This window comes from Cetorhinus maximus, chromosome 1 (assembly GCF_964194155.1).
Source record: "Cetorhinus maximus chromosome 1, sCetMax3.hap1.1, whole genome shotgun sequence".
NCBI lineage: Eukaryota > Metazoa > Chordata > Chondrichthyes > Lamniformes > Cetorhinidae > Cetorhinus > Cetorhinus maximus.
In genome coordinates this window covers 211,176,149-211,203,145 of record NC_135879.1, presented here as the reverse complement: position 1 = coordinate 211,203,145, position 26,997 = coordinate 211,176,149, and the positions used below count along the sequence as shown (strand labels likewise).

The window sequence follows — 26,997 nt, the reverse complement described above, 5'->3', positions numbered from 1 at the left end:
ACTTAGTGCCTCTTCTAAGTAGTGTCCAGAATGGAAGAGCAATGATTCATCATTTGAGGGAGGATGCCAGTTGGTAATCAGCAAGAGGTTTCCTTGCCCATATTTGACCTGATGGCATGAGACTTTCTGGGATTGGGAGTCAATGTTGAGGACTCCCAGGGTCACTCCCTCTTACCTTTATACCATTGTACCACCACCTCTGGTGGGACAGGATATACCCATGGTCATGGTAGTGTCTGGGACATTGGCTGTAATGTATGATTCAGTGAGTATGACTACATCAGGCTGTTGCTCGATTATGCTGTGGAACGGTTCTCCCAATTTTGGCACTAGTCCCCCAGATATTATTGAGGAGGATTTTCCAGGATCGACTCGACAAAGTAGTCAGTTGGTATTGTATTCTAATGTTACCATTTGCCTCCAAGCACATATCACCCTCTTTGTCCCCAGCACGAGTCACCCCACCTCTTACCACCTGCTTACTATTTATGTGCTGGTAGAAGATTTTTGGGTTGCCTTTTATATTAACTGCTATTCTTTTGTCACATTTGCTCTTTATCAGTCTTATTGGAGGAGACAGTGGTGCAATGGAAATGTCACTAGATTAGTAATCCAGAGGCCCGGGCTAATTCTCTGGAAACGTGGTTCAATAAGTAATTTTTAAAAATCTGGAATTGAAAGCTAGTCTCAGTAATGTTGATCATGAAACTATCACCGATTGTCATAAAACCCTACCTGATTCACTAATATCCTTTAGGGAAGGAAATTTGCCATCCTTACCTGATCTGGCCAACATGTGACTCCAGACCCACAGCAATGTGGTTGCCTCTGAACAAGGGCAATTAGGGATGGGCAACAAATGTTGACCTTGCCTTTGATGACCGCATCTCAGGAACAAAAAAAATCTCTTTACTTCCCCTTCTCAACTTATTGTATTTTGTTTGGTTCTTGCTTGAGAAATTCACCTGACATCCCTTTTTGTGTTTAATCAGATTCTCTATTTCCCTCATCATCCGAGAATCCCTGGTTGTTCCCTTATCTTATTGCCTTTAGTAGAATGTACTACTGAAACATCTCCTTAAAGATCACCTATTGTTCTGTTACAGTTTTTCCTGTCAATCTTTGGTTCCATTTTAACCCAGCTAGATCTCCTCTCATCCCACTCAAGTTAGTCCTCTTCCAATTTAGAAAGTTCTACTTTAAATTGTTCCGTGATCTTCACAGTATCACAGTATCTTTACAGTGCAGAAAGAAGCCATTCAGCCCATCGAGTCTGCACTGGCTCTCTTAAAGAGCATTCCACCGAGCCCCACTCCCCTGCCTTATCCCCTCTTCTGAATTACTAATTTAAACCTTATGATATGATGGGATCTTTTAACCAAGTGTATTCCCACAGACACTTGGTTCATTTGCCTACCTCATTTCCCAGCACCAGATCCAGCAATGCCTTCTTCATAGTTGGACCGAGAACATACTGGTCAAAGAAGTTCTCTCAACATATTTCAAAAATTCCTCGCCCTTTTACCCTGACATTATCCCAATCAATATTTCAGTATGGAACGGTATTCCATTTTGGAGACTGATGAGGGCGCTGGTTCCTCCAGAGAGTGCAGACAGAGCCAAGCTTCTGGCACCACAAGCAGCCTGTCTGTACAAGAGGAAAGGAAGAGAGGAAGAGCAATAGTAATAGGGGATTCTATAGTCAGGGGAACAGATAGGCGCTACTGTGGCCGTCAACGTGACTACAGGATGATGTGTTGCCTCCTTGGTGCCAGGGTCCGGGATGTCACTGAATGGCTGCAGGGCATCCTGAAGGGGGAGGGTGTTAAGGCAGAGGTCATGGTACATGTTGGTACCAATGACATAGGTAGAAAGATGGATGAGGTCTTGCATCAAGAATTCAGGGAGTTAGGCAGTAGACTAAAAAGCAAGACCTCTCGGGTTGTAATCTCTGGATTACTCCCAGTGCCACGTGCTAGCGAGCTCAGAAATAGGAGAATAGCACAGATGAATACGTGGCTTAAGAGTTGGTGCAGGAGGGAGGGTTTAAGATTCCTGGATCACTGGGACCATTTCTGGGGAAGGTGGGACCTGTACAAGCAGGACGGTCTACATCTGAACCAGAGCGGGACTAACATCCTTGCGGGCGGGTTTGCTAGTGCTGTTGGGAGGAGTTTAAACTAATTCGGCAGGGGGAGGGGACACAGAATGTTAGCAGAATAGGGACACATCATAATACAGTAAAATAATCAAGTCAGAGGGAGTACAGCTGCATTAAGTTTCAAGGCAGTAAGGCAAGGCTGGATGACCTCTACTTCATGCAAGGAGTATTACAGGTAAAACGGATGTGTTAAGAGTGAGGATTGACACATGGAATTGTGATATAGTAGCCATCACTGAGACGTGGTTGAGGGAGGGGCAGGATTGGCAGCTCTACATTCTGGGATATAGAATCTTCATGTGAGACAGGGGAGGGGGTAAAAGAGGAGGAGGCGTTGCATTATTAGTTAAGGAGTCAGTTACGGCAGAAAGGAGAGATGATATCTTGGAGGGGACATCGAATGAAGCTTTGTGGGTAGAGCTTAGGAATAAAAAAGGTGCAGCCACATTGTTAGGTGTTTATTATAGACCCCCAGATAGTCAGCGGGAAATTGAGGAGCAAATATGTGCACAATTTGTGGAGGTGTGTAAAAACAATAACAATAGGGTAATTATATTAGGTGATTTCAACTTTCCCAACATTAATTGGGATAGACATGGTGTTAAGGGCTTGGATGGAGTGGATTTCTTTAAATGTGTACAGGAGAACTTTTTAGGTCAATATGTAGAGGGTCCAACAAGGGACGGCGCAGTGCTGGACCTAATTCTGGGGAATGAAGCCAGACAGGTGGCTGGGTTGGTGGTGGGGGAGCATTTTAGTGATAGTGACCACAACATGGTACAATTTAAGCTTGTTATGGACAAAGAAATAGACAAGTTGCAAAAAAATGTTTTGGATTGGGGGAGAGCGGATTTTAGTAAAATAAGGCAGGATCTGGCCAAGGTAGGCTGGGAACAGTTACTTGTGGGGAAATCTACAGAGGAGCAGTGGGGGACGTTCAAAAAGGATATTGGGAGGGTACAGGCTCAACATGTTCCCTCTAGGGTGACAGGAAGGAGTAACAAGTCCAGAAAACCATGGATGACCAGAGATATTCAGGTTATGATGAGAAGGAAAAGAGAGACTTTTAGCAGGAACAAGGAAAGCAAATCAGCGGAGACATTAGTGGAGTACAGAAAGTGCAGGGTGGAGCTTAAGAAAGCAATTAGGAAAGCAAAGAGAGGATATGAGAAAGCTCTGGCTGGTAAAAGTAGGGAAAGTCCCAAGATATTCTAGAAGTATATCAATGGGAAGAGGATAACCAGGGAAAGAGTAGGGCCCATTAGGGACCAAGGGGGCAATCTATGGGTGGAGACAGAGGACATCTGTTGAACGAATACTTCACATCCGACTTCACCCAAGAGAATGAGGATGAAGGGACCGAACTCGGGGAGAGAGACTGCGAGGTTCTTGAACAAATTGATATAGGGAGTGACAAGGTATTGGAGGTGTTGGCAGGCTTAAAAGTGGACAAATCTCCAGATCCAGATAATTTGTGTCCCAGACTGCTGACGGAGGCAAGGGAGGAGATCGCAGGGGCCCTGACCCAAATTTTTAATTCCTCTCTGGCCATGGTGGAGGTGCCAGAAGACTGGAGAACAGCTAATGTGGTTCCATTATTTAAGAAGGGTTGTAGAGAGAAGCCAGGGAACTACAGGCCAGTGAGTCTCACGTCAGTGGTAGGGAAACTATTGGAGAAAATTCTGAAGGAGAGAATCTATCTCCACTTGGAGAGGCAAGGTTTGATCAGGGATAGTCGGCATGACTTTGTCAGAGGGAGGTCATGCCTAACAAATTTGATTGAATTTTTTGAGGAGGTGACCAGGTGTGTAGATGAGGGTAGTGCAGTTGATGTAGTTTATTTGGATTTCAGCAAAGCCTTTGACAAGGCCCCACATGGGAGACTTATAAAGAAGGCAGATGCACATGGGATACAGGGTAATTTGATAAGGTGGATTCAAAATTGGCTTAGTTGTAGGAGACAGAGGGTGATGACAGAAGGCTACTTTAGAGACTGGAAGCCAGTGTCCAGTAGCATACCGCAGGGATCTGTGCTGGGTCCCCTATTATTCGTCATTTATGTAAACGACATAGATGACTACATGGGGGGTAGGATTAGTAAGCGGATGACACAAAGATTGGCCAGGTGGTTAACAGTGAGGATGAGTGTCTTCGGCTACAGGAAGATATAGATGGGATGGTCAAATGGGCAGATAAGTGGCAGATGGAATTTAACCCTGAAAAGTGTGAAGTGATACACTTTGGAAGGAGTAATTTGACAAGGAAGTATTCAATGAACGGCATGTCACTAGGAAGTTCTGAGGAACAAAGGGACCTTGGCGTGTGTGTCCATAGATCTCTGAAGGCAGAGGGGCATGTTAGTGGGGTGGTGAAAAAGGCATATGAGACACTTGCCTTTATCAATCGAGGCATAGATTACAAAAGTAGGGAGGTCATGCTGCAGTTGTATAGAGCCTTGGTGAGGCCACAGCTGGAGTACTGAGTGCAGTTCTGGTCGCCATATTATAGGAAGGATGTGATTGCACTGAAGGGAGCGCAGAGGAGATTCACCAGGATGTTGCCTGGGATGAAACATTTAAGTTATGAAAAGAGGTTGGATAGACTTGGGTTGTTTTTGTTGGAGCTGAGGGGTGACCTGATTGAGGTGTACACGGTTATGAGGGGCATGGACAGGGTGGATAGGGAGCAGCTGTTCCCCTTAGTTGAAGGGTCAGTCACAAAGGGACACAAGTTCAAGTAGGTTTAGAGGGGATGTGAGGAAAAACCTTTTTACCCAGAGAGTGGTGACGGTCTGGAATGCACTGCCTGGGAGGGTGGTGGAGGCGGGTTTCTCACATCCTTTAAAAAGTACCTGGATGAGCACTTGGCACGTCATAACATTGAAGGCCAAGTGCTGGTAAATGGGATTAGGTAGGTAGGTCAGGTGTTTCTCATGTGTCGGTGCAGACTCGATGGGCTGAAGAGCCTCTTCTGCACTCTGTGATTCTGTGAATATTTAGGTAACCAAAATCCCCAATATCACTATATTATAGTTCTTGTACATCTCTGTGATTTCCCTACAGGTTTATTTCTCTGTCTCTCTCTGTCACTATTTGGAGACTATTTGGAGAAATTCCCTAGTATCGTGATCATAGCCTTTTTCCTTCTCGACTCTAACCAAATGGATTCTGTCTTTGCCCCCTCAAGGACACCTTCCCTTTCCAACAATACAATGTCTTCCCTAATCATTATTGCCACCCCACCTCCCTTTTTATCTTCCTTATCTTTCCTGAACACTCTATATTCTTGAATATTATGCACTGTGTCATCACCATTTTTAAGCAATGTTTCCGTTGTTATCACTATATTGTATCACCACACAACTATTTGTGCTTGTAACTCATCAACTTTATTCACCACACTTTGTGTTTTCGTACATGCATTCTAAACCTGTATTCTTAGTCTGCTCCTATTTAATATTTCCTTCTATAGTACTATTGAAGCTCTCTCTCCTCCGGATGTCTGAAAGGCTTTCAAAGCTGAAGAGTTATTCTTAAAGTATAATTACTGTTACTATGTAAGAAAACAGGGCATCCAGTTTGTGCCCAATTAGGTAACACAAACAACAGTGAGACAAATGATTCATTAATATGTTTTGGTGGTTCTGGTTGAGGACTTAATATTGACTGGAAATCTCCATTTTTCTTAACCAAAGAGCGACAGGATCTTTTACATGCCATTTTTAAGCAATGTTTCCGTTGTTATCACTATATTGTATCACCACACAACTATGGGTTTAACATTTCATCTGAAAGATGGAACCTCTGACAATGCAGCATTTCTTCGGTGCATTGAAGCATTAGCCTAGATTATGATTGGAACTTGAAGCTTTAACAGTCTCACTGAGATGAAAATGCTAAATATGAGCCAAGCTAACAGTAAACCTGTGGAAAATAAGACTTGGAATTTTGATGGTGCTTTCCTGCTTATGCTTTTTTATATTGTTAATTTCATATTACATTTTTCGTGATATCTTGTCAAGAAATGTTTGCAAATCTATGAATATCATGATTTACAACTGCTGCTGCTTGTAGCTACTCCTACCAGGAGATCTGCTGTCATTGTATGTCACGCTCATCTGTCTTGCGCCATCCTCTGCAGCTCGTCTGCAACCCTTCTGTGATGTCTGTCGTCCAACTACGCCTAGGTCCACCCTTCTTTCTGCTGGCCTCCACTTTGCCCTCTAGCAGAGATCTCTGTAGCTTTTCAGCTCTGATCAAATGGCTGAAATACTGACATTTTCTTTTTGGATGTCACCTTTGAGAGTTCTTTTTACTTTTGCAAATTCAACTACCTCTTTCTTTGTCTTATGGTCGACTGGATTTACAGCAGAACATGACAAAATTTAATGGGATATTTGTACAGGTTAAAAGTAAGCACAACAGCAGCAAGCTTAACCGTGAAGATTGATGAGTAACAGATTGGATAAACAAATCCATTCATTGACCTCAGTGCAGTCAGACGATGATATCGTGGAGAAAAAAAGTTGTGTTCAGAATTGGAAAACCTAATAGCTGCCACAGTGAATTTGAGGAGCAAGTTACACCAGTATAAAAAGGATTATTAAAACAGAGTGCTGGAAATGCAGATTATGTTGATTGGCGTTTGAAAGAGAAAAACAGATTAACACTTCAGCATACTCCTTTATCAAGATTGTTGTTGCGTGCTGAGATACAGGCCTCAAAATGATGACGGAGTAAGGTGGTATTGTGTTTTAGGACACTCATGCACAATGTCATAGAGTAAGAAAGTGAGATAGTAGAACAATGGATAGACAGGAAACAACCAGCATGTACTTTATCGACTAGAATGAATAATTGTTGGTTCTAAATCCTAACACACTTCAATATTCTGCCTTGTATTCCAGCCTGTCCAATATTCTTGGAGGTGGGTTTCCTAGAGTCCTTTGGAGGAAGTTTCATCACTGCAAATGTAAATTACATAAGTACTCCACCAGATGGTGGTGCTTGCTATTTTGTTGGGCAATAGGTTAACCTCTCAGTTTACCTCTGCATTTGGGCAGTCTTTACATTGCTTTCCTCACTCCCTCTCCTTTTATCAATATTGTGGCAAATCTATAGCCAGTAACATTATTTGGGGAATAGGGCTGTTTATTTTGTAACTGTTTATTAGTCATCTTGGCGTGGATGTTTGCTTGTGTTGCTGCCCATTTGCTGAATCTGTCCCACAATGTAAGCTGGATAAATTCAGAACACCATCAGCCTTTCTAACACTTGTGGGTGTGTTTTCATTGAGCAGTTCCATGTTATAAATTGGTTACCAGTTTTCTTGCTCACTAAGAAATTCTTGCAACATGGTATCATCCATTCAAATACTGCAACAATAGTGTCTCTTATGATGATACTTGCTTGGGAGATAATCAGTGGAAACTCACTATGTAGGAGGTGAGAGTGGGTGGCAATCTGAATACAATAGTAGAGGAGTGAACTTGCTGTCAGAGTGACATTACTATTGAAAGGACAGCATATCCTGTGACTCATGTAGTTGTGTTGTATTTCTACATTACTTTGCACCGAAATGCTTCACTCTAGGGGAGTAAACTCATCAATGTTTCTTGAGAGGAAAAAAAATGAAGTAAAATTACATTGGATGTCACTGCACGCTGTGCATCAGGGCTAGAAGGTGTGCTTCCCCTCTGATGGGCTGCTCTTTGGGCAATCCTATCCCTATCCTTGCTCCTGCACAGTTGTGCTGGGCGAATCTCCACATGCAGACTAGTCAATCCTATGAAATAAGAGCAGTGTGAGTAATGTTGAGTGACTTTGTGCTCTGCAGTGCTATCCTTCTCTTCCTCTTCTCCCTAAGCACTGTATGCATCTGCCTAATTTTTGCAAGAATAGGGTAGTCCACTCCTTCTCAGTAAGAAAGTATTCAGCCTCCATTTAACACTTTCCCAACAACAGCATAGCTGAAATCAGGAATATGTCATGCAATGACTAGTTAGTGTGAACCTGCATTAACCCCTACAGTTGCTGGATCTCCAATGCGTTATACCATTGCTTGTTTCACTATTAACAGAAATTTCCATTTGATTGTATTTCGACAACTTTTTAACCACCCAAACAACCAATTTATTTCCCATTTTGCACAATTTTAATCTAAACTGACTATAGAATCATAGAATATACAGCATGGAACGAGGCTATTGGCCCCAAGAGTCGGTGCCCACTCTTTTCATGAGCAATCCATTTAGTCCCACTCTCTTTCCCCATATTTGCACATTTTTTCCACCAAGGGCAGGATTTTACAGCCCCGCCATGGCATATCTCCCCCCAGGCAGATGCGGCGAGCCATTTAAATCTCCATAATATCCCGCCGGGTGGGAGGGGCCATAAAATCTCAGCCCAAGTATTTATCCAATTCTCTCCTGAAAGCTACTACTGGAACTGTTCTCACCAACTACCGGGCATTCTAAATCCTAACCACTCGTTGCTCAAAAAAAGATTTTCCTCATGTCACCACTGGTTCTTTTTTCTTACCCAAGTCACCTAAAATCTGTGCCCTCTGATTATTGACCTGCCTGCCATTGGAAACGCTTTATTTAAATCTTTCATGATTTAAAACACCTCTATTGAATCTCTTATCCTTCACTGCTCTAAGTAAAACAATGCCATCTTTTCCAGTCTATCCGTGTAACTGTGGAACCAATCCAATAAACTTCTTCCGCACCATTTCTAAATGGAAAATGTACCTGGAAAATAATCTGAAATTGGATCAGAGGTCAAGATAAACACAATGAGTCTTTATATTCAAAATCCTTTATTTGACATAACTTGTTTCTCTATTTAAAAGTATTTCAGTTATAATAAAGTGTGTAGTTTACAGTTTTTATTCAAAATGTAAAAATTACTTTGACCAGAATATTCATCAATGATCGTTTTTACATTTTACTATTCATTAGTTACACATCATAATTAAAGTTTAAGAGTCTTAACCATCATTATAAGCATTTAATATTTCACTTAAAATTATTGTACTGCTGTTCCTTTATTATTGACCAATAATCAGCCAACTGTAGCAAATGTTACCAATACTGGTGATAGTCACCTCTCCCTTCCAAGATTTTTACTTGTTTTTTGTTTAACAAAAAGCTCATTTAAAAAATCAAACTAGTGCAAAAAAAATGACAAAAGTATCAGGAAGGGCTATAAAGTTCACCCTGTAAATCTTCCTATGAATACATTGTTTTTTTTTATTGTTGTTGAATCATCAAAGGAAGGGAGAAGCAATTCCTACTGTTTTTAATCCATACTACACAGGCAGCCTAATTTCCCTCAACCACCCATCCAATCCTATATTGGCCAGTAAGCTTAACACGCTTGAATATTGATCAATGTAAAACAACTTTGATAAATTACTGTACAGTTACACCAAGTCCTCTATCAGGGCTAAATCATGAAGATGCCTTGTGGTCACTCACAAGGTATCACTTATTGCAAATTACCTTAAATCTCTCATTTTCATGCATTACATGAATTTTCAATTTTTAATTAAGTAAAATGGGTGCCAATCTCAAAATATTCACTTAATTCTGAAATTTCAATACATCTGATGCAAGAACTCCAGTGTCTGATGTCCAAACCTCAGGTCTAGAATGACATCAGACTATTACTTGGAGATGCCAAACTTTGGCATGTTGTCTTTGTGGAATTCCATAAAAACAATGGTTAAATTAATTATTTTTTTGCCCTTCACGGGTGTTAGAGACACCGTTGATGATCTATCCCTAGCTAGTTGCACATAGCGTGATGATATAAATACTGATTAAATGGGTCATCATGACCATGATGTCACCTGGCTCTTCCTTCTCAAATACAAAAATTTACATTTTCACAAAGACGTTGCTCCTTTATAAGAATACCTTATGAAAAGGGTCAGAAACCAGAACTTTCCATTAATCTGATCCACCATTGTTCAGGCATTCCAAGTGCACAGGAACATGCACCATGACAGTTTAAAAAAGTTAATTAATTCTGTCATGTTCATTATGTAGCATTGAGCTAGTTGGGTCCTGTGGTTTACCTATTGTGTTTGTTATAGACCATTTGATAGAATAATTCTGGCTTCAAATATATTAGGAAACAAATACATCCAGATTAAAATCAAATAACTTGCAGTGATTAATTCACAAATTCAATTAATCAGTATGTCATCAAGCACTAACTTAACAAATGTCCTGGTCAATGTCTACCGTCATATCCAATGTTCAATCAACTCAAAAAATAATTCAGAAGTAATACAGAGGCACGTTATATAATAAAAATATTAATGGCTGAACTTGGAGGGGAGAGTTTACAATGAAAGTGCTTGGTCTCTATTTATCACAATCCTTTGAAAGTGCGTCTGAAAGGTCCTCGAGCTTTTTAATACCCAATGATACTTCCACCATGAGCAGCCAGACTTGGGGGTTTTATGACAATCTGGCAAGTTTGGTCATCACAATGAAATATGCAAATCACTACTGGATCTTCTCCCAGCACTCTTTCCAGCAGTACACATCAGATCAGAACTCACTGCATGAAAAAATTCCTCTTGAAAGTACTAGCTCTTGCTGTGATTGGATTCCACAGTCCTCTACTGTGTGGCCTTTCATCATGTGTCAGTCCAGACTGTGAAAGTACAAGCCTACTTGACAATGAAGGGCATCTCTCCCAAACACTTTCTGACTGGGGTCATTGGCTATTACCAATACACTACCCAAGCTAAGTTTTAACTCTTTATTAGATTTGGATGTAGTACCTCCACTATCATCTGGTTGAAATCAGCTAACTCAGTGCACTAGCGATTGAATGTGGTCTTTATGATTTTGTACAGCATGTGGTGCATTTAACCACCCAACCATCAAGAGAACTCTGATTTATTCTACACTCATCTCATTGTGATAAATGAGTCATGTTGCTGATAAGGCATGCAGTCATATTTCAAACAGTATAATTACTGTCCTTGGACAGACTGCCTTTAATTACATCCTTTGTGGTTGATTCTTCTCTCCTGATCATATCAGAGCATAATGCTGAAGCTGCATCAGTTTTCCATGCATCTTGATCAGGTCTTATAGTTATGCCCTATCTTTTTGTTTCCATGAATCTAAATCTAAAACAAATGACCATTTTCAACCATACAAAGACCATCTGAATTAAATTTATTCAAGATAAATTACACCAACCTATCCAAGATGTGTAATGTTCTAGCTTCTAATCACTGCCTTTCATAACCAAATTACTTTAATTATTTTACCCATTTCCATTAGCAAGCACTGAATTTATTAGATAGCCTGAAAGGACTGGTTCAAGGCTTTGCCACTTCCTTGCTTCCACTTTATTGCTCCAGGGGGAAGATGGGAAAATCAGCTAAGAAAGAGGAACAGGAAGAGATGATGATGCATCTGAGGATGAGATGTCTTGTTTGCAGTTATGTAAGTGTGTGGTTACTGTAGGCTTTGTATTGAAAAGGTGCAATTGAATTCATGCAATGGGGATCAGTGGTTAAAAGGAGAAAGTCACGTTAAGATTATGGTTCTAGATCATGAAACTTAATGACCTGCGGTTCATACTACTGGCTAATATGTTCAATGTGTTTAACAAGTGTACTTGTAGGTAAGAATAATCAATGGTCTTGATAGGAGTTGTTAATCCTACTGCTAACTAGGAATGTGTTAATGGAAAAACTACATATCAATTCAAATGTTGGAGTGATCTAACATTCACTTTTGAAGCCCTGAATTCAAATTTCAGCCAATAGAGGTGTATAGGCACATGCAGTCTACATATGGAAGGTGGCGGGGAGTGGGAGGTGATAAATCTAAGGGTAAATGACCATTAACAACAAGCAACTTATATCCAAACAAAACCAAAATGTTTGCTAGATTTAAATATTCAGCAAGGCACTGACTTTGCCAGTGGGGTTCTGCTGTCTCAACACTGGAAGACTATTTCCAAAAGTAGCACTGTTATGTATCAGACATTACATAGATTTTACAATTAATGCACATCATCATCTTGATTTTTGGGATGAGTGCAGGTTAGTTCCTGCAAATTACAATTTCACAATTTTTGGCTTCAACTTAGATGTCATTGCTGCAAGGGGTTACACACGGCATTGCCAAATTTATCCCTTTAATGAGTCAAATACAATCCCAAAGCTAAGATGATCCTCACTTAAGAGTCACACCCACAATGTAAGTGTGCAGCAACCAGCTCAAAGTCCCTCTTTGACCAAGAGTCAAACAAGCAGTGAAAGAAGCACTGTAATTAATAGCTGAAATAATAAATTACACAAGTGTTAAACAAGTTCTCAGCTATAGTCAGAGCAGGAACGAGGAATTACTTATGTGTTTAGCAGAAAGGCGATATCTGTTCCAAACTGGTTGTACACTCAGCAGAACCAAAGTCTATCTCTACTTGCATTTTCAGTCATTTCCTTTTATCTACACAGTTCATTATTCATCTAGAGAATGATCCCACACTGACTGAATACAAAATAAGGATCCCACTTCATGCTTGAACTTTGCAAGGAAGTCAAAAGAATGCAGGTTTGAGCTATTAACCACGCAGAGAGCACATGATTTCCAACATCCACAGTTTTTGCTTTTACATTATGAATCCCAGTGTTTTCTTTTGGTTACAAATACAAACTTCATAACAGGGCTGCTGTTGATTTTTTTTACATTATACCCAATAAATAGTCACTGCTTTTTAAATTATAAAAAAAAAACCATGGCCTATCACTTAATGCTAGCCGTTCCCTCCGAATACTTCTCAAATGGCCTCTAGTAGATTTTTTTTTAAATAGGTGGTGGGTTATTTATGCCTCCAGTCAGATTTTGAATTGATCTTGTGCAATTATTTCTTTCCATAATAATTTTTTATTTAAAGGCAGCAATTATCCAAGATTCAGCTTTCTTCCCTCTCCATCCGTTCTTCCACAGCCACACAATTTTGTTCTATACTCTGTTGAGGAAAGTTAAGTTCAAATTCGCTGGCATGTGAATGGTATCCAGGTTGAGTGCAGAAGGGTTGAATGGAAATATAACAGGAAACATATGTTTGAAGTCCAGTAATAGTTGAGGAGGTTCATTGCGGTCTTGTAAACAGGACTAAGTGAAGAAAAAAACAACGATAAATACAGCTTGTACCTATTTCTACATTTTGAAATAACGAGTCGGTATAGTAGTGTTGTGATTATACTGCTGGACAAGTAATCCAGAGAATGCAAGTTCAAATCCCACAGTGACGGTTTGAGACTTTTAAAGCATTTTTTAAAAAAAACCTGGCATCAGTAAAAAGTAACCATGAGCTCGATTTTGCGATGCACTCGGGTCTCTGCAACCCCCTCTCCCGGCAAGTCCACACCCAGTTTGCAGCTTGTTCTGCAGTTATTTTAGGGTTGCAAAAGGCCGGCAGCTCTCTGGTCCCAGCAGCACCACTGGGGGTGGTGGCCAATACTGTGACTGCATCTGGTCCCCAATGGCCGGAGTTAAAGCCTGTTAAGGACACCTCCCACCCTTGTCTGCCATGAACTCACCCAGTGAGAACTACTGGACTGAACCCTTGCCATGGGCCTCTCCTGCTGCTGGTTAAATCCCAGTGGTGGTGTGATGAGGCCTTTAACTAGCCAATTGACCAATGGACAGGTGGGCCTCCACTTCCAATGGTAAAATTGTGGCAGATGGCAAGGTGCGCAGGTAGGCAGCATGCATGGCATCTGTGGAATGCCATACAAGCATCTTTGTCTGCCAACCCACCTCCATGGGGCTGTAAGATCCAGTTTCATTAAGCTGACGTTGTAAAATCGCGACTTGTTTGACAATATCTTTTAAGGAAGGAAATGCATCTTTAATTAGTCTGGCCTATGTGATTCCAGTCCTTACCAAAATGGATGATTCTAACTGTCCTTTGGCTATTAGAAATTTAAGCTATGAGAAATGATTGAGGAATTTAGGGAGATGGGCGGAGCATTTCCAGCCTAAAGGTACAGGCTTCTTTTGTTTACTGGACTATGTTCTTAGAAGATATTTAAAGCAAGTTTCCCTAAAACATTCCTTTAACTATTGAACTTTAGGATCAAAAGGTGCAAAAAAAAAAATTTGTGGATTTCTTATTTACAGAATGTTGGTTATGAATGCCTGAAATTGGGAACCATCAGCCTAAAAGGATGTAAGTGTGCCAGGCTTCTTCTAAACAAAGCATCATTTGCTGTTTTGGGCTATGAAGAACGTACCTGAATATTTCTAATGAAGGCTACTGTCACACGTTCTTCAAACTCATTCACTGGTGTGTAGAGGTTTAAAATCTTGACAATCTGTTGTGGAAAAGAATAGCAATGATACAGAATTTAATACGCTATTATTTAGAAAACTTGACAAAATCGAAGGTCCTAGTGTTCAATAAGGCCGTGTGTTAAGTTAGCCAATGATGGTCAATGATGCTACATTTGGAGTCTCAGGAAGGGTAAAGACAAATATCAGCTAGACTTCCTGATTCAGATTGCTATCCAGTTACCCTTGTTAGAAAGTACACATATATGGATGCACCACATAGATGAACAGCATGTTGATACTCAGTGTCTAGGCTCACACAAAAATGGTCACTTCAAATAGTTAACAGGTGTTAACCTGTGCTACAGAATTCCAGCAGGACTCAGGAGAAGGAGGTTGCAATGTTGTTTAGCGGCAAAACTTTGTGTATCTTGTACAGACAAGTCTACTGTGTAAGAGCAGTTTTACCGCAGCCAGATTAAAAATTATTTCACATCCAGTAGGGAAAAGAGTTATGAGAAAAATACCAAAGTTAGCACAGCTGCAAGTGCATGCCTAACAGTGTGAAGTTCCCTCTGACTGGTTTAAGTAGTGGCATTATAGGAAAAATAGGAACAGATTACAAGAGGAAATTACAATTTATCACAACCAGGGCTTTACAATTACACAAAAATATGGAATTGAATTTGGATGCATCCAGAGGCACTTATTAAAACGAAAAACTGATGGGATACAAGAATAATGGCTACAAATGGAAGGCGCCATCAGGTGGGTTGATTTTTCTGGTATCTTAACCAGTCATTTGGATATAAAAACAGAAAATGCTGGAAATACTCAGCAGGTCTGGCAGTATCTGTGGAGAGAGAAACAGAGTTAATGTTTCAAGTCTGTGACCTTTCTGTTCTAATGTTATGCTGAAAGGTCACAGACTTGAAACGTTAACTGTTTCTCCCTCCACAGATGCTGCCAGAGCTGTTGCATGTTTCCAGCATTTTCTTTTTTTATTTCAGATTTCCAGCATCTGCGCCGCATTTTGCTTTTGTGTTTGTGTCAATTGGATATAAATTTAATTCTGATTGATCTTACTTTGAAAAATAAGCTGAACATATTTAGTAGAGTTTGCTTCACTCACTGATCAACATTTTACTGAAGTCTTGACATGATTGTTGGGATATATGGGCAACATCACATTCTTGGTATAAGGCCATGGTTCTGATATATCACTGAGTTACTGAAAACCTCACATCTAGAATTTGCCCAAAGGCTGAGTTCTCTGCCACCACTGCAAGATAGCCAAAGATTATTTACCTGCTGTGGGTTAAGAGCTGTACACATTGAACAGATAGCTGCAGCATCATCACTTGTTTTCTTCTTCACTTGAAGGAGCTGTGCAGCCTGTATTAGAGGCTCCATTGTCTTCACGGCCCCACTCTGATGTAAATTTTTTCCTCGAAGCCACTCTTCTAACTGACTAATGTTGTACCTACATAAACAAAGTCAGAAACGAGGGCTGTAGATTAATTTTTGCAACATCCAATTTTACATTAATTTCTGTCCTTTCTTTCTGATCAATTCTCCCCTCATCACAAAAACCTCATCAAATCCCCCACATGGTAAGCATGCAGGTTCCCAGGCCTCTGCCCAGGGCGTTATGTACCGGAGAATAGGCAGAGGTGACTTGCTGTAATGGCCTTTATTCATCTTGATTTTTTAAAAAGTGCCCAACCTTACCACTTTGCTCTAGGAGCACAGTATAAACAGCCAGATAAGAGTGCCAACTTGCTACCTTCACACATTAACAATTAAAGTTGCTCACAAAGACCACAGTAGGATTAGAAAATGGCCCATGCTCCTGAGTGTACCAATACTGACTGAGTGGATGCTTAATCCCACCCTATCACTCTGGTTTGGCTAATTAACACAACATAAATAATCTAAGAATATATTCCCTAAATACTGATGGAGTATTCTCACCAAACAGTGGCGAGAAAATTAGCTTGAGGAATCTCATAGTAAGCTTCACTCTCTGGTGCCAGCAAACTATTCCCACACAATATCTGTTCATCAGTCAGGGGCAGCCAGCAGCAAAGCTATGACAGCAGAATACATTCATCTCTCAGGGTGAGGAAACAACTACCTTTCTCCACCAGCCCACTCAGAGAACTGCAGAAGAGGCCAGTAAAAGGAATGTCAGTTGTCAACACGTGAAGATGGCAATAGGTTAGCAGTAGGGAAAAGGCAACCCATGACATTACAGAAGCAGACATCTTCACAGATGAGTCATGGAATCACCACTGAGGAGCACTGGCATATTACAACACTTGCTCCTTCCAGTGAAGTGACAATTAGAAAGAGCAGGATGTTAGAAAGTAGATAACATACTCTACACCATCAAAGGCCAGTCCTGAGGAAACAAACATTAATGCACTTTTGGAGTAGAGAAACAAATTGGAATATTTGGTGATGATTTTCTGTCTTTTCTTTTAGCCTGAGTGCATGGTGAACTGGTGTCAAAAGCTGTGGCAGCAAGGGTATTCTCGGTCCCCTACATCCAACTTATTCACTATCCATTGTCATTTGATGAAAACAACAAAGCTGCTTTGTGCAGTCACCTGCATAATTTTGTTGTGATGACCTGCATTTTTGATCAAATGATAGTTTTTGCGATGAATGTAGATGACTGATTGGCACCCTGAAGGCAATTTTCATGTCAATGAGGCCTTAAACCTTTGGGAACCAACAACAAAAAAAAATTTCTCTCACAATCACTTTTGACTTATTGAACCTTGATATTTGGGCATTAGGGATGGGAAGTGGTTTGTGGATTCCAAGATATGACAACACCTTGGGGTAGGAGGGAGAGTTATTCTCCAGCAATCGTACCTGAGCTGCATTCCGGTACTCCATGAGCACACGTCCTTCCTCAGTAGCAGATTGTTAAGTGTGACAGCATTGATGATGTAGAAAAGCTGCCGATAGACCTGCTGGATAATCTCAGGATCTAGTCCATGCTCACACATGGTGTTGTTTAACAGGTTAAGCTGACGTAGCATGGCCTCTAGTGTGTAGCTGCTGTCCCCGTCCACCCGGCTGGAAGAACGTTTCCTGTAGCCCATGGGTTTCACACTGGACAGTCCCTGAATGCTCTCATTTTCCAACATTGCAGAAACTTAGAAGAAAAGCCAGCATTAATACAACAGCTACTCCAATCATACATCATACAAGATGCAAATAGCACTGGATGGAATGCCCCATATCAATTCACAATGAAATACAAATGAGTCAACTTGTATTAAATTTAAAGGATTGATATACTTATTGGACTGTATATAATTAAGAAAAAAATCTGAGCATACACATCGCTACAATATTTTCCCCAATGTTCAACAATGGGTTGAATGACATGTCAGTTCTATCATGTAAGTAGACACCCTCTGTAGATGACCTGATGGCATATGATAGCAGCAATAAGCCAATGAGTGTTAGTGCCAGAACGCAATCTTGTTTGATCCCACCAAGGATTTCAAACAGTTCCGGTTTTGCCCCGTCATAGCTGACCTCACCCATCATGTTGTCATGCCTTCTCAGTTACTTACTATCCATTGCAGGCTGCTGCTCCAATCATGCAGAAATGCCTCTTGATTAGCCCCCCAAGCTTCAAGAACCTGCTCACCATCCTTAATTGGACTGAGAACCTGTCTCCATGCCAATTAAGTAGGTGCCCCATGAAAATCCCAGTGAATGACTGTTTCCACCAGGGTAGGTATGGGATCCACAAACAGCATTGTCTCCTGTTTCCTGCTCCCAACTGTAAAATTCCAGCCCCAAGTGATTGTTGAATTAGCTGATCCCATGGGTTATCAGTCGGGATGCTATGAATAGCTTCAGCACCCATAATGCCCATGCAGGGGAGTGGGGTTGGGGTGGGAATGGAGAAGAGAAATCAACTACAACACACTTGATTACCATTTAATAATCTCTGGTGGATAACAGGCAAGGTCAAAATCAAGCTCAATCTTGACATTATGTCTAATGCTCAACATTCCAAATAACCCATCAACACTCAAGTCTAAGCTCATATATGAAGAGTGACCATTAGGGTATCAAAAGGTAGTAATGCTTGTGCAACTGTACTTTCCTCTCAAAGGCACCCTTTTTTAAAAAAAACTCTCCTTTACATAATAAGTATTTATCAGTAAGAGCCTTACCTATCATGGTCTGAAGGAGACCTTCTGCAACCTTAATCATCTGCTGATAGATCTGAATAGAGAGGTCACTTAGAACCTGACGATACTCTGTGAGGTCAAAGTTCTTGAGGCTGTGCTCATTCTGCCGAGTATTATTCTGCTTCATAAAATCCTGAAGGAATTGAGAAGGGATATTGGGTTTATTTTCACAAGCGACCATATCAATAGTTAACAAATCTGCAAAAGACTAATAATAAGACCCAAGGAAATAGCCACATCCTTATATATTGCTGATAAGCATTAGGAAGAAAGGAATAACATGCTTATCTTGCCTTCAGCATTTCCCCATCTCATCTGTTACTGCAAGGACGTTGTTGTGCAGTGTTTCTAATTTCCCAAATAAGTGTCAAAATGCAACATGACCAATATTACACATCAGTATTACAGAAAAAACTGCTTTAAGTATGGAATAATTTTTTTTTGTTCATTCACGGGATGTGGGCTTCACTGGCTGGGCCAGCATTTATTGCCCATCCCTAGTTGCCCTTGAGAAGGTGGTGGTGAGCTGCCTTCTTGAACCGCTGCAATCCATGTGGTGCCCTTGTCCTTCTAGATAGTAGTGGTCATAGGTTTGGAAGGTGCTGTCTAAGAAGCCTTGGTGAATTTCTGCAATGCATCTTGTAGACACTGCTGCTACTGTGCGTCGGTGGTGGAGTGAATGTTTGTGGAGGTGATGCCAATCAAGTAAGCTGCTTTGTCCTGGATGGTGTCAAGCTTCTGGAGTGTTGTGGGAGCTGCACTCATCCACACACCGTTTTGATGGCGGGTGGGCTCTCAATCATCCATTCCACCATCACCTTGCCGCTTCATCATGCCAGGCGCCATATTTAAAGTCCAGACACATGCACACATCTCCGTGCTTCCAGCCCATGACTACTGCAGGGAAGATGTCCATGAAAGGCAAAAAGACTGCAGTTCCCAGGTTCAGTGACATGTCACTGGAATGCCTCTTGGATACTGTGAAGGCTTGCCTCAATGTCCTCTATTCCAGCTCTGGCCACAGGATGGGCAGCGGCGTGACTAACCAGGCTTGGGAGGTGGCGGCAGTGGTGATCAGTGCCGATGCTGCACAGAAGAGGCTGGTCATCCAGTGCAGATCGAGGATGAATGATCATGCAGCCAGGGTGTGGCAACCATCTTATCACTCTAAACTCTCACACTCAAGCTCAGCACACATTCACTGGCATCTCACTCATGTCAACACATGGGACATCACCACCCTTTCACACACACATACCCTTACATATCCTCTGGAGACTGCCTCCTCAGCCCTCATCATCTTGACGCCACTTGACAGGTCAACATGTGCCCCCACGCACACGCTGGGTTACCTTCCTTCCCCAGCATAGCCTTTGTCCTGCAGCCTCTTCCTGTGCTTGAGGCCACTTCTCCCCCTTCGACAAGCAACACCTTGCCCTGCAGCCATTGAAAAGCCACCCACATATGGCTGATCTGGTAGGTAGAGACCTGCCATGAGACCCCTAAAAGTGATGTGGTACTGTCTGTGAAGCCTGGTGCTGATGACTGCGAGTGTTGACCAAAACAAGGTAGGCAAACAAATCTTGAAGTCCCAAGCGAAGTGCAGGCCGCCAGGTGCACTTTGCTTATGTGCTGTTGTGAAATACGTTGGTGTGTCTTCCCGCCGATGTGGGTGGACAATCCAGCAGCGGGGTGTGGGGGGGAAACGATTCTGGCAGGCTGGCCTAATAATGTTATGCAGATGTATTACAATGAGGTTCCTGACATCCGATGACAGGAAATGCGGTCCGCCATCGGCGGGCTGAGCAGACGATCGCAAACTGGTTTCATGCTGTCGTGAAACCAATCGCGCCATATTGTCCGCTCAAGCCACCGACCACGCCCGATGCCAGCGGGCACAGAAGATCCCAGCCTTAGTTGATGCAAATTGAGACTGAAAGCATTGGATAAATGTAAGTTCCCCACAGTGGGCAAAATTTAACATTTGCAACCAGGGTTTCGCCCACTGGCTAGCGAACCGGCGGGAAGCCCACCATATTAAGTGCCCAGGCATTTAACTGGCCAGCGTCAGGCCTTCCCTGGAATTAAAATCCTGGGGGGGTGGAAATCCTGCTTCCCCACCGATTGATGCTGGTCAGAGGCCACCAGTTCTTCATTGCCATCTGCGCCACCGGAAGTGGTGGAATCTGTCGGCAATGCACCAGAGGCCAAGGATCAATGAAGAACCCCAGGCCAAATGTGAGCGAGGACAGGATAGGAATTGTGGGGTGAGAATTGCAGGGGTGGGAGGGTTTGCTTTCCTTTATGACGACTCCTGCACCAGCGGTGGTCTGAGGCCCTTAAGTGGGTCTCTATTGATATCCTTGCGGGGAGGCTATCCACAAGCTTTAATCAGACTTAATCAGCGGAGGTGGGAAGGTGGCGGGGGCCCCACATTGCACCTTTTGCCCCATTAAATGCCCCCCACCTCCAAACCCATGCCTGGGCTGGGAGGGGGGCGGGTTGGTGGGAGGTGGGGAAGGCATTAAGTTCTGTCTAGTAAATCTTACTTAGCTTTAACTGCAATTTAAAGAAATGTAATCACAATTTATAAAAATACACATATATATATATATATATATATTAGAAAGTGTAAGGTAAAGACTAGTGGCAGACCAGCACAGAATTTTATTAATACAAAAGCAAAGTATTGCAGATGTTGGAAATCTGAAATAAAAACAGAAAAAGAACTGAAGGTCATAGACTTAAAACACTTCTCTCCATAGATGCTGCCTGACCTGCTGAGTATTTCCAGCGCTTTGTTTTTCAGAATTATATTCATATTTTGAAAGTTTCCTTTATAAACCTGAGTATTTTCAGAGATTAGGTTTGTAAGTGACTTCCGGTCACATTAATAATGATAAAAAAATCAGAGTGGAATTATGCCAAGCATCAGACATTTCATATTTACGAGTACATTGTATCCAAATAACGAATTGATAGCTCTACTACAATGGGCTGAATGGCCTCCTCTTCTCTTTATCATTCTATTCTATGAAATAAAGCAAGGTTTTAACAAGTCACCAGCAATGTGGAAGAAGTGTTTCCCTCTGTCTTGCACCTTTCCAGAAATGTGGTAATTTTTATCAGTTAAGGTTCATAATTTTTTACAGCTCATAATTTTGTAAACGTTGTGTTCCAAATCCTTGTGGATTTGCTCCCAAAACACAAAATTGCCTTAACAATGAAAATCGCACTCAGGGGTTGTTGATATAGCAACTGAAAAAACTCCAATTACATTGTGCAATAGGAGGTGTTATTCTGAGGTTGGGTTAAGGCACATCATTAGGGATGATTAGAGGGAACCTTTGCTCCAGCCATCTGTGCTATTCTTGATCTAGGAGTGCTTGATGGGCAGAAAAAGTCTCACTTTCTCCAGCAATGACTTCCTACTTTGCTGAAAAACATTCTATTTTACTTTCAGAAAGAATACGCAAAACTGCTGCTGCGTAGAAATGATAAACCAGACTTACTTCGTCTCCACTGTATTGTTTTAAACAGTGTAGCAGGCGGCAACTGTTGGACAACCAAAATGATGTTATTTCAAAGTCATCATTATGTTTCTGAAAAACAAGTAATAAAAATTACTTTCAACAACAGAACAGCTGAAACATAGAAATAATCCCCAGTGTACTAGGTAGTTTAATAAAACCCTTGCGGTTTTCTTCATGGCCAACTAATGTAAAGCTAAATTAGACCAGGAAGGTAACAGATTACACTTTCCAGTGTGCACTGGATTAGCTGGGATATGATAATTGGCTTCAGCATAATCACCAGGAAGGGAAAACAAAAATAAACAAGGGTGCCTGCCTCTGATATCTATCCAATGATTCCTACTAAAAATAATCTCTATGACGATGGGAACAACCTCAACTGTAATGTCCCTCAACTTTCATGTATCCTGCTGACACTTGCTGTGTATTCAGGTACAAAATGAAAGGAAAGCTACATGGGTAAATGGCCAGTTTCCATGAAACTGTAATCTGGCATATATCAGTGCCTTCACGAGTGGAGGGGTTAAAATGAATGCTATTACTTTACGAGAATGTGCTACTGTGTACTAAATTCTAAATACCAGCTAAATCACCAGAACCTCACTTAGCTTCAACCTCCAATCTGGAAACATTCACTGGCCGCATTGAAGAAATGAATCCCTTACCTTTAATACTTTCTTGATGCCATTGATGGTACTAGTGAGGAGTGAGTGGACCTTCTGGTCGTCATTAGTATAATCTGCATGTCTAAGGCACATAAAGAGGACGTATGCAGGTAGGCCTGGCACTGTGGCAGAGACTGCTTGAGGCTTCAGGTCTAGAAATGGATGGGAAGGAGAAAGCACAGTACAATTCAATCACCAGTGGGGAAACAGCGGCATAGTGGTAATCCAGAGGCCCAGGGTAATGCTCTGAGGACATGGATTCAAATTCCACCACAGCAGCTGGTGAACTTTAAATTCAATTAATAAATCTAGAATATAAAGTTGGCCATCAGTAATGGTGGCGATGACAACCATCACTGATTGCTATAAAAACCCATCTGGTCACTAATGTCCTTTTAGGGAAGGACATCTTTGGTCTGGTCTGGCCTACACATGACTACAGATCCACAGCAATGTGGTTGACTCTTCACTGCCTTCTGAAATAGCCTAAATGGCTCAAATGGCCTGAACTGGCTCAGTTCGAGGACTATTAGGGATGGGCAATAAATGCTGGCAATGTCTGCATTCCATGAAAGAATAAAAAAAGCAATCTTACTGACAGTGTTGACACATGGCCTATTGGGAAGACGACTGGGAATAATTAGTTATTCAGTCCAGCTTCTGCTGACACCACTCCTCACACTTAAAAAACACTGCTGGTATTTAACTTTGTAAAAGATGGAGAGTGAGGGAGAATTTTTATCTGGTATATTTTTTCATTATATAATGCAGCTTATTTAAAAGAGAGATGCGTGCTGCATCATGGTGATACCTGTTAAAAATTGACAGGTTACTGAAGTGGGCAGGTGTAGTTCAATGAGGAGAAATGTGAAGCAATAAAATTTTGGGAAAATTTACACTGATGGAAAATACACCTTAAATGGTAAGATTCTTAAGAGTGAAAGAAGAGAGAAATTGAAGGATGAAGATGCATAGATCTTTAAAGGTAAAAAATGCAGATAGATATGATTTTTAAAAAGTAAAATAGGATTTTAGGTTCATACTTGGATATTAAAGCAAGAAAATTATAGTGAATTTATAAAACACAATTAAGCCAGAGTCGGAGTATTACACAGTTCTGGTCATCTCATTATATGAAGGAAACTGCAGTCGTGGAAAGGAATATCAGGAACGAAAGGTTCTAGTTACAAAGAAAGGGCTGATAATTGATCCTTTCTCACTAGAACAGAGAACATTAAAGAGGACGTAACAGATTTTCAAAATTATGAAAGGTTACGAGTGGTTGAATAGTAAAAAATTATTTTCACTTGTCGATGAGTCAGTTAACACAGAGAGTTAGATTGAAAATCACTAGTCCAAGCAAAGGGAAAAGCATAAATTTAGCAGAATGATACCTGGATTCCAAGAAGTAAATTACGAGCAGAGATTACATAAACTGGGGCTGTTTTCACTGGAATAAAAAACAAAAATGTTGGGAATATTCAGCAGCTCAGGCAGCATCTGTGGAGTGAAACAGTTCATATTTCAGGTCTTTGACCTTTCATCTTCCTTCTCCTTCAGGTATCATGCACCAAGAGGGCATTGCAACCATAGACTTCCATTGGATTTGTCCATAATTATGCTTTTGGCGAAGTACTGCAGAGGTTTGCCATTGCCTTCTGCAGTATGGCTTACCAGGAAACTCTCCTGCTCTCACCATTTGCCATCAGGTTCATTGGAAGGATTTACAGGCTGATAATCAACCTGTTTGGCTGTGTTATGAACGCACCATCACGTCCTGAAGTAGGACTTGAACCAGAGTTTTTGGCCCAGAGAGAGGTTATGTTACCCCGCTGTGCCACAAGACCTCCCCGACCTTTTGGAGGGATTTTGGGGGCAAATCTGTCTGCCGCCTCCATGTATTTTGAACACTGGGATGTGGATATCACTGGCCACACCAGCATATATTGTTGCCCCTTAATTGTCCTTGAGAAGGTGGTGCTGAGCTGCCTTCTTGAACGGCTGCAGTCTGTGTGGCGAAGACACTCCCACAATCCAAGTAGGTAGGGGAGTGCCATGACATTGACCCAACAACAATGAAGGAATGGTGATTTATTTCCAAGTCAGGGTGGTGTGTGACATGGAGGGGAACTTGCAGATAGTGGTGTTCCCATGGACCTGCTGCTCTTGGCTTTCTAGGTGGTACAGGTCACAGATTTGGAAGGTGCTGTTGAAGCAACCTTGGCGGGTTACTGCAGTGCATTATGTAAATGGTACACACTGCAGTTATGGTGCATCAGTGGTGGAGGGAGTGAACATTTAAGGTCCTGGATGGGATGTCAATCAAGTGGGCTGCTTTGTCCTGGATGGGATTGGGCTTCTCGAATCTTGTTCGAGCTGCAATCACTTAGGCAAGTGGTGAGTATTCTGTCATGCTCCTGACTTGTTTCATTCATTACAGATTCTTTGGACAACTCATTGCATAACACAATTCCTGTACAGACTAAGTAATTATAGCTCCACTTTGCACTCCTCCTCACACAAGTTCATTCATTACAGTCCCTGTTAACACACCTGTCCCAGGCTCATTCACCAAGATTCTTTCTATACTACATATCATAGGAGCAGGAGTAGGCCATTCAGTCCATTGAGCCTGCTCTGCCATTCAAACAGATCGTGGCTGATCATCTGCCTCTATGGCATTTTCCCCACTATCTCCGTATCCCTTGATGTCAGTAGCCTCCAGAAATCTATCCTTTTCTGCCTTGAACATGCTCAATGATTGAGCTTCCACAGCTCCCTGAGGTAGAGAATTCCAAAGATTCACTACACTCTGAGTGAAGAAATTCCTCCTCATCTCAGTCTTAAATGGCCTACCCTTATTCTGAGACTGTGTCCCGTGGTTCTAGGTTCATCAGCCAGGGGAAACATCCTACCTACATCTATCCTGTAAGAATTTTGCAAGTTTCAATGAGGTCACTTTGAAACTCTAAAGAATACAGGTCCAGTTGCCTCAATCGCTCCTCACATAACAATCCCGCCATCCCAGGGATTAGTCTGGTAAACATTTGTTGCACTCCCTCTATGGCAAGTATATCTTTCCTTAGATAAGGAGACCAAAATTGTACACAATACTTCAGGTACAGTCTCACCAAAGCTCTATCAATTGCAGCAAGGCATCTTCACTCCTGTACTCAAATCCCCTTGTGAAGGCCAACATACCCATTTGCCTTCCTAATTACTTGCAGCACTGGCATGCTACTTTTTAGTGACTCATGAACAGGGACACTCAGGTCCCTTTGGATAAACACTTCCCGACCTCTCACCATTTAAGAAATACTCTGCCTTTCTGTTCTTTTCTATCAAATTGGATAACTTCACACTTATTCACATTATATTCCATTTGCCATTTTCTTGCCTACTCACCTACCCTGTCCAAATCCCCTTGAAGTCTCTTTGCATCTTCCTCACAACTAAACTAGGTGGGAATGTTTGTGTCATCAGCAAATTTGGAAATATTACATTTGGTCTTCACATCCAAATCATTTATGTAGATTGTGAACAGCTGTGGCCCCAGCGTTGATCCTTGCTGTACCCCACTAGTAATGGTCTGCCATCCTTAGAATGACCCATTTATTCCTACTCTCTGTTTCCCATCTGTTAACCAATTCTCAATCCATACCAGTATATTATCCCCAATCCCATGTGCTCTAGTTTTGTTTACTAATCTCCTGTGTGGGACCTTATCAAAGTATCATCTGAAAATACTCCAGCAGGTTTATCAAATTCATATTTGATAAATCATGTTGACTCAGCCCAATTATAATTTTCTAACTGTCCAGTTACCACGTTTTTTATAATAGGTTCTAACATTTTCCTTACTACTGAGGTCAAACTAATAGGTCTGTAGATCCCTATTTTCTCTCTCCCTCCCTTAAGTAGTTGGGTTACATTTGCTACTTTCCAGTCTGCCGGAACCTTTCCAGAATCTATAGAATTTTGAAAGATTATGCATCCCGCTATCTGTCTAGCCACCTCCTTCAACACTCTGGGATGTAGCTCATCTAGTGCAAGGGATTTATCAACCTTCAATCCAATTAATTTTTTGAGTACTACC

The 26,997-nt window shown here is 41.5% G+C and overlaps 1 protein-coding gene across 1 annotated transcript in view; it reads right to left on the bottom strand.

The window, feature by feature from the left end:
- Positions 1–8,963: 8,963 nt before the first annotated feature.
- The window catches only part of myo5b (myosin VB), a 348,657-nt gene continuing 330,623 nt past the window's right edge, over positions 8,964–26,997 (bottom strand). The window contains exons 33-39 of the mRNA XM_078552494.1: positions 22,902–23,053; positions 22,216–22,305; positions 18,686–18,836; positions 17,361–17,646; positions 15,786–15,960; positions 14,441–14,521; positions 8,964–13,316 (exon numbers count right to left, since the gene is read on the bottom strand). Of these exons, the coding sequence (XP_078408620.1) occupies positions 13,164–13,316; positions 14,441–14,521; positions 15,786–15,960; positions 17,361–17,646; positions 18,686–18,836; positions 22,216–22,305; positions 22,902–23,053 (1,088 nt within the window). The 3' untranslated portion in view covers positions 8,964–13,163. The remainder of the gene's footprint in view (positions 13,317–14,440; positions 14,522–15,785; positions 15,961–17,360; positions 17,647–18,685; positions 18,837–22,215; positions 22,306–22,901; positions 23,054–26,997) is intronic.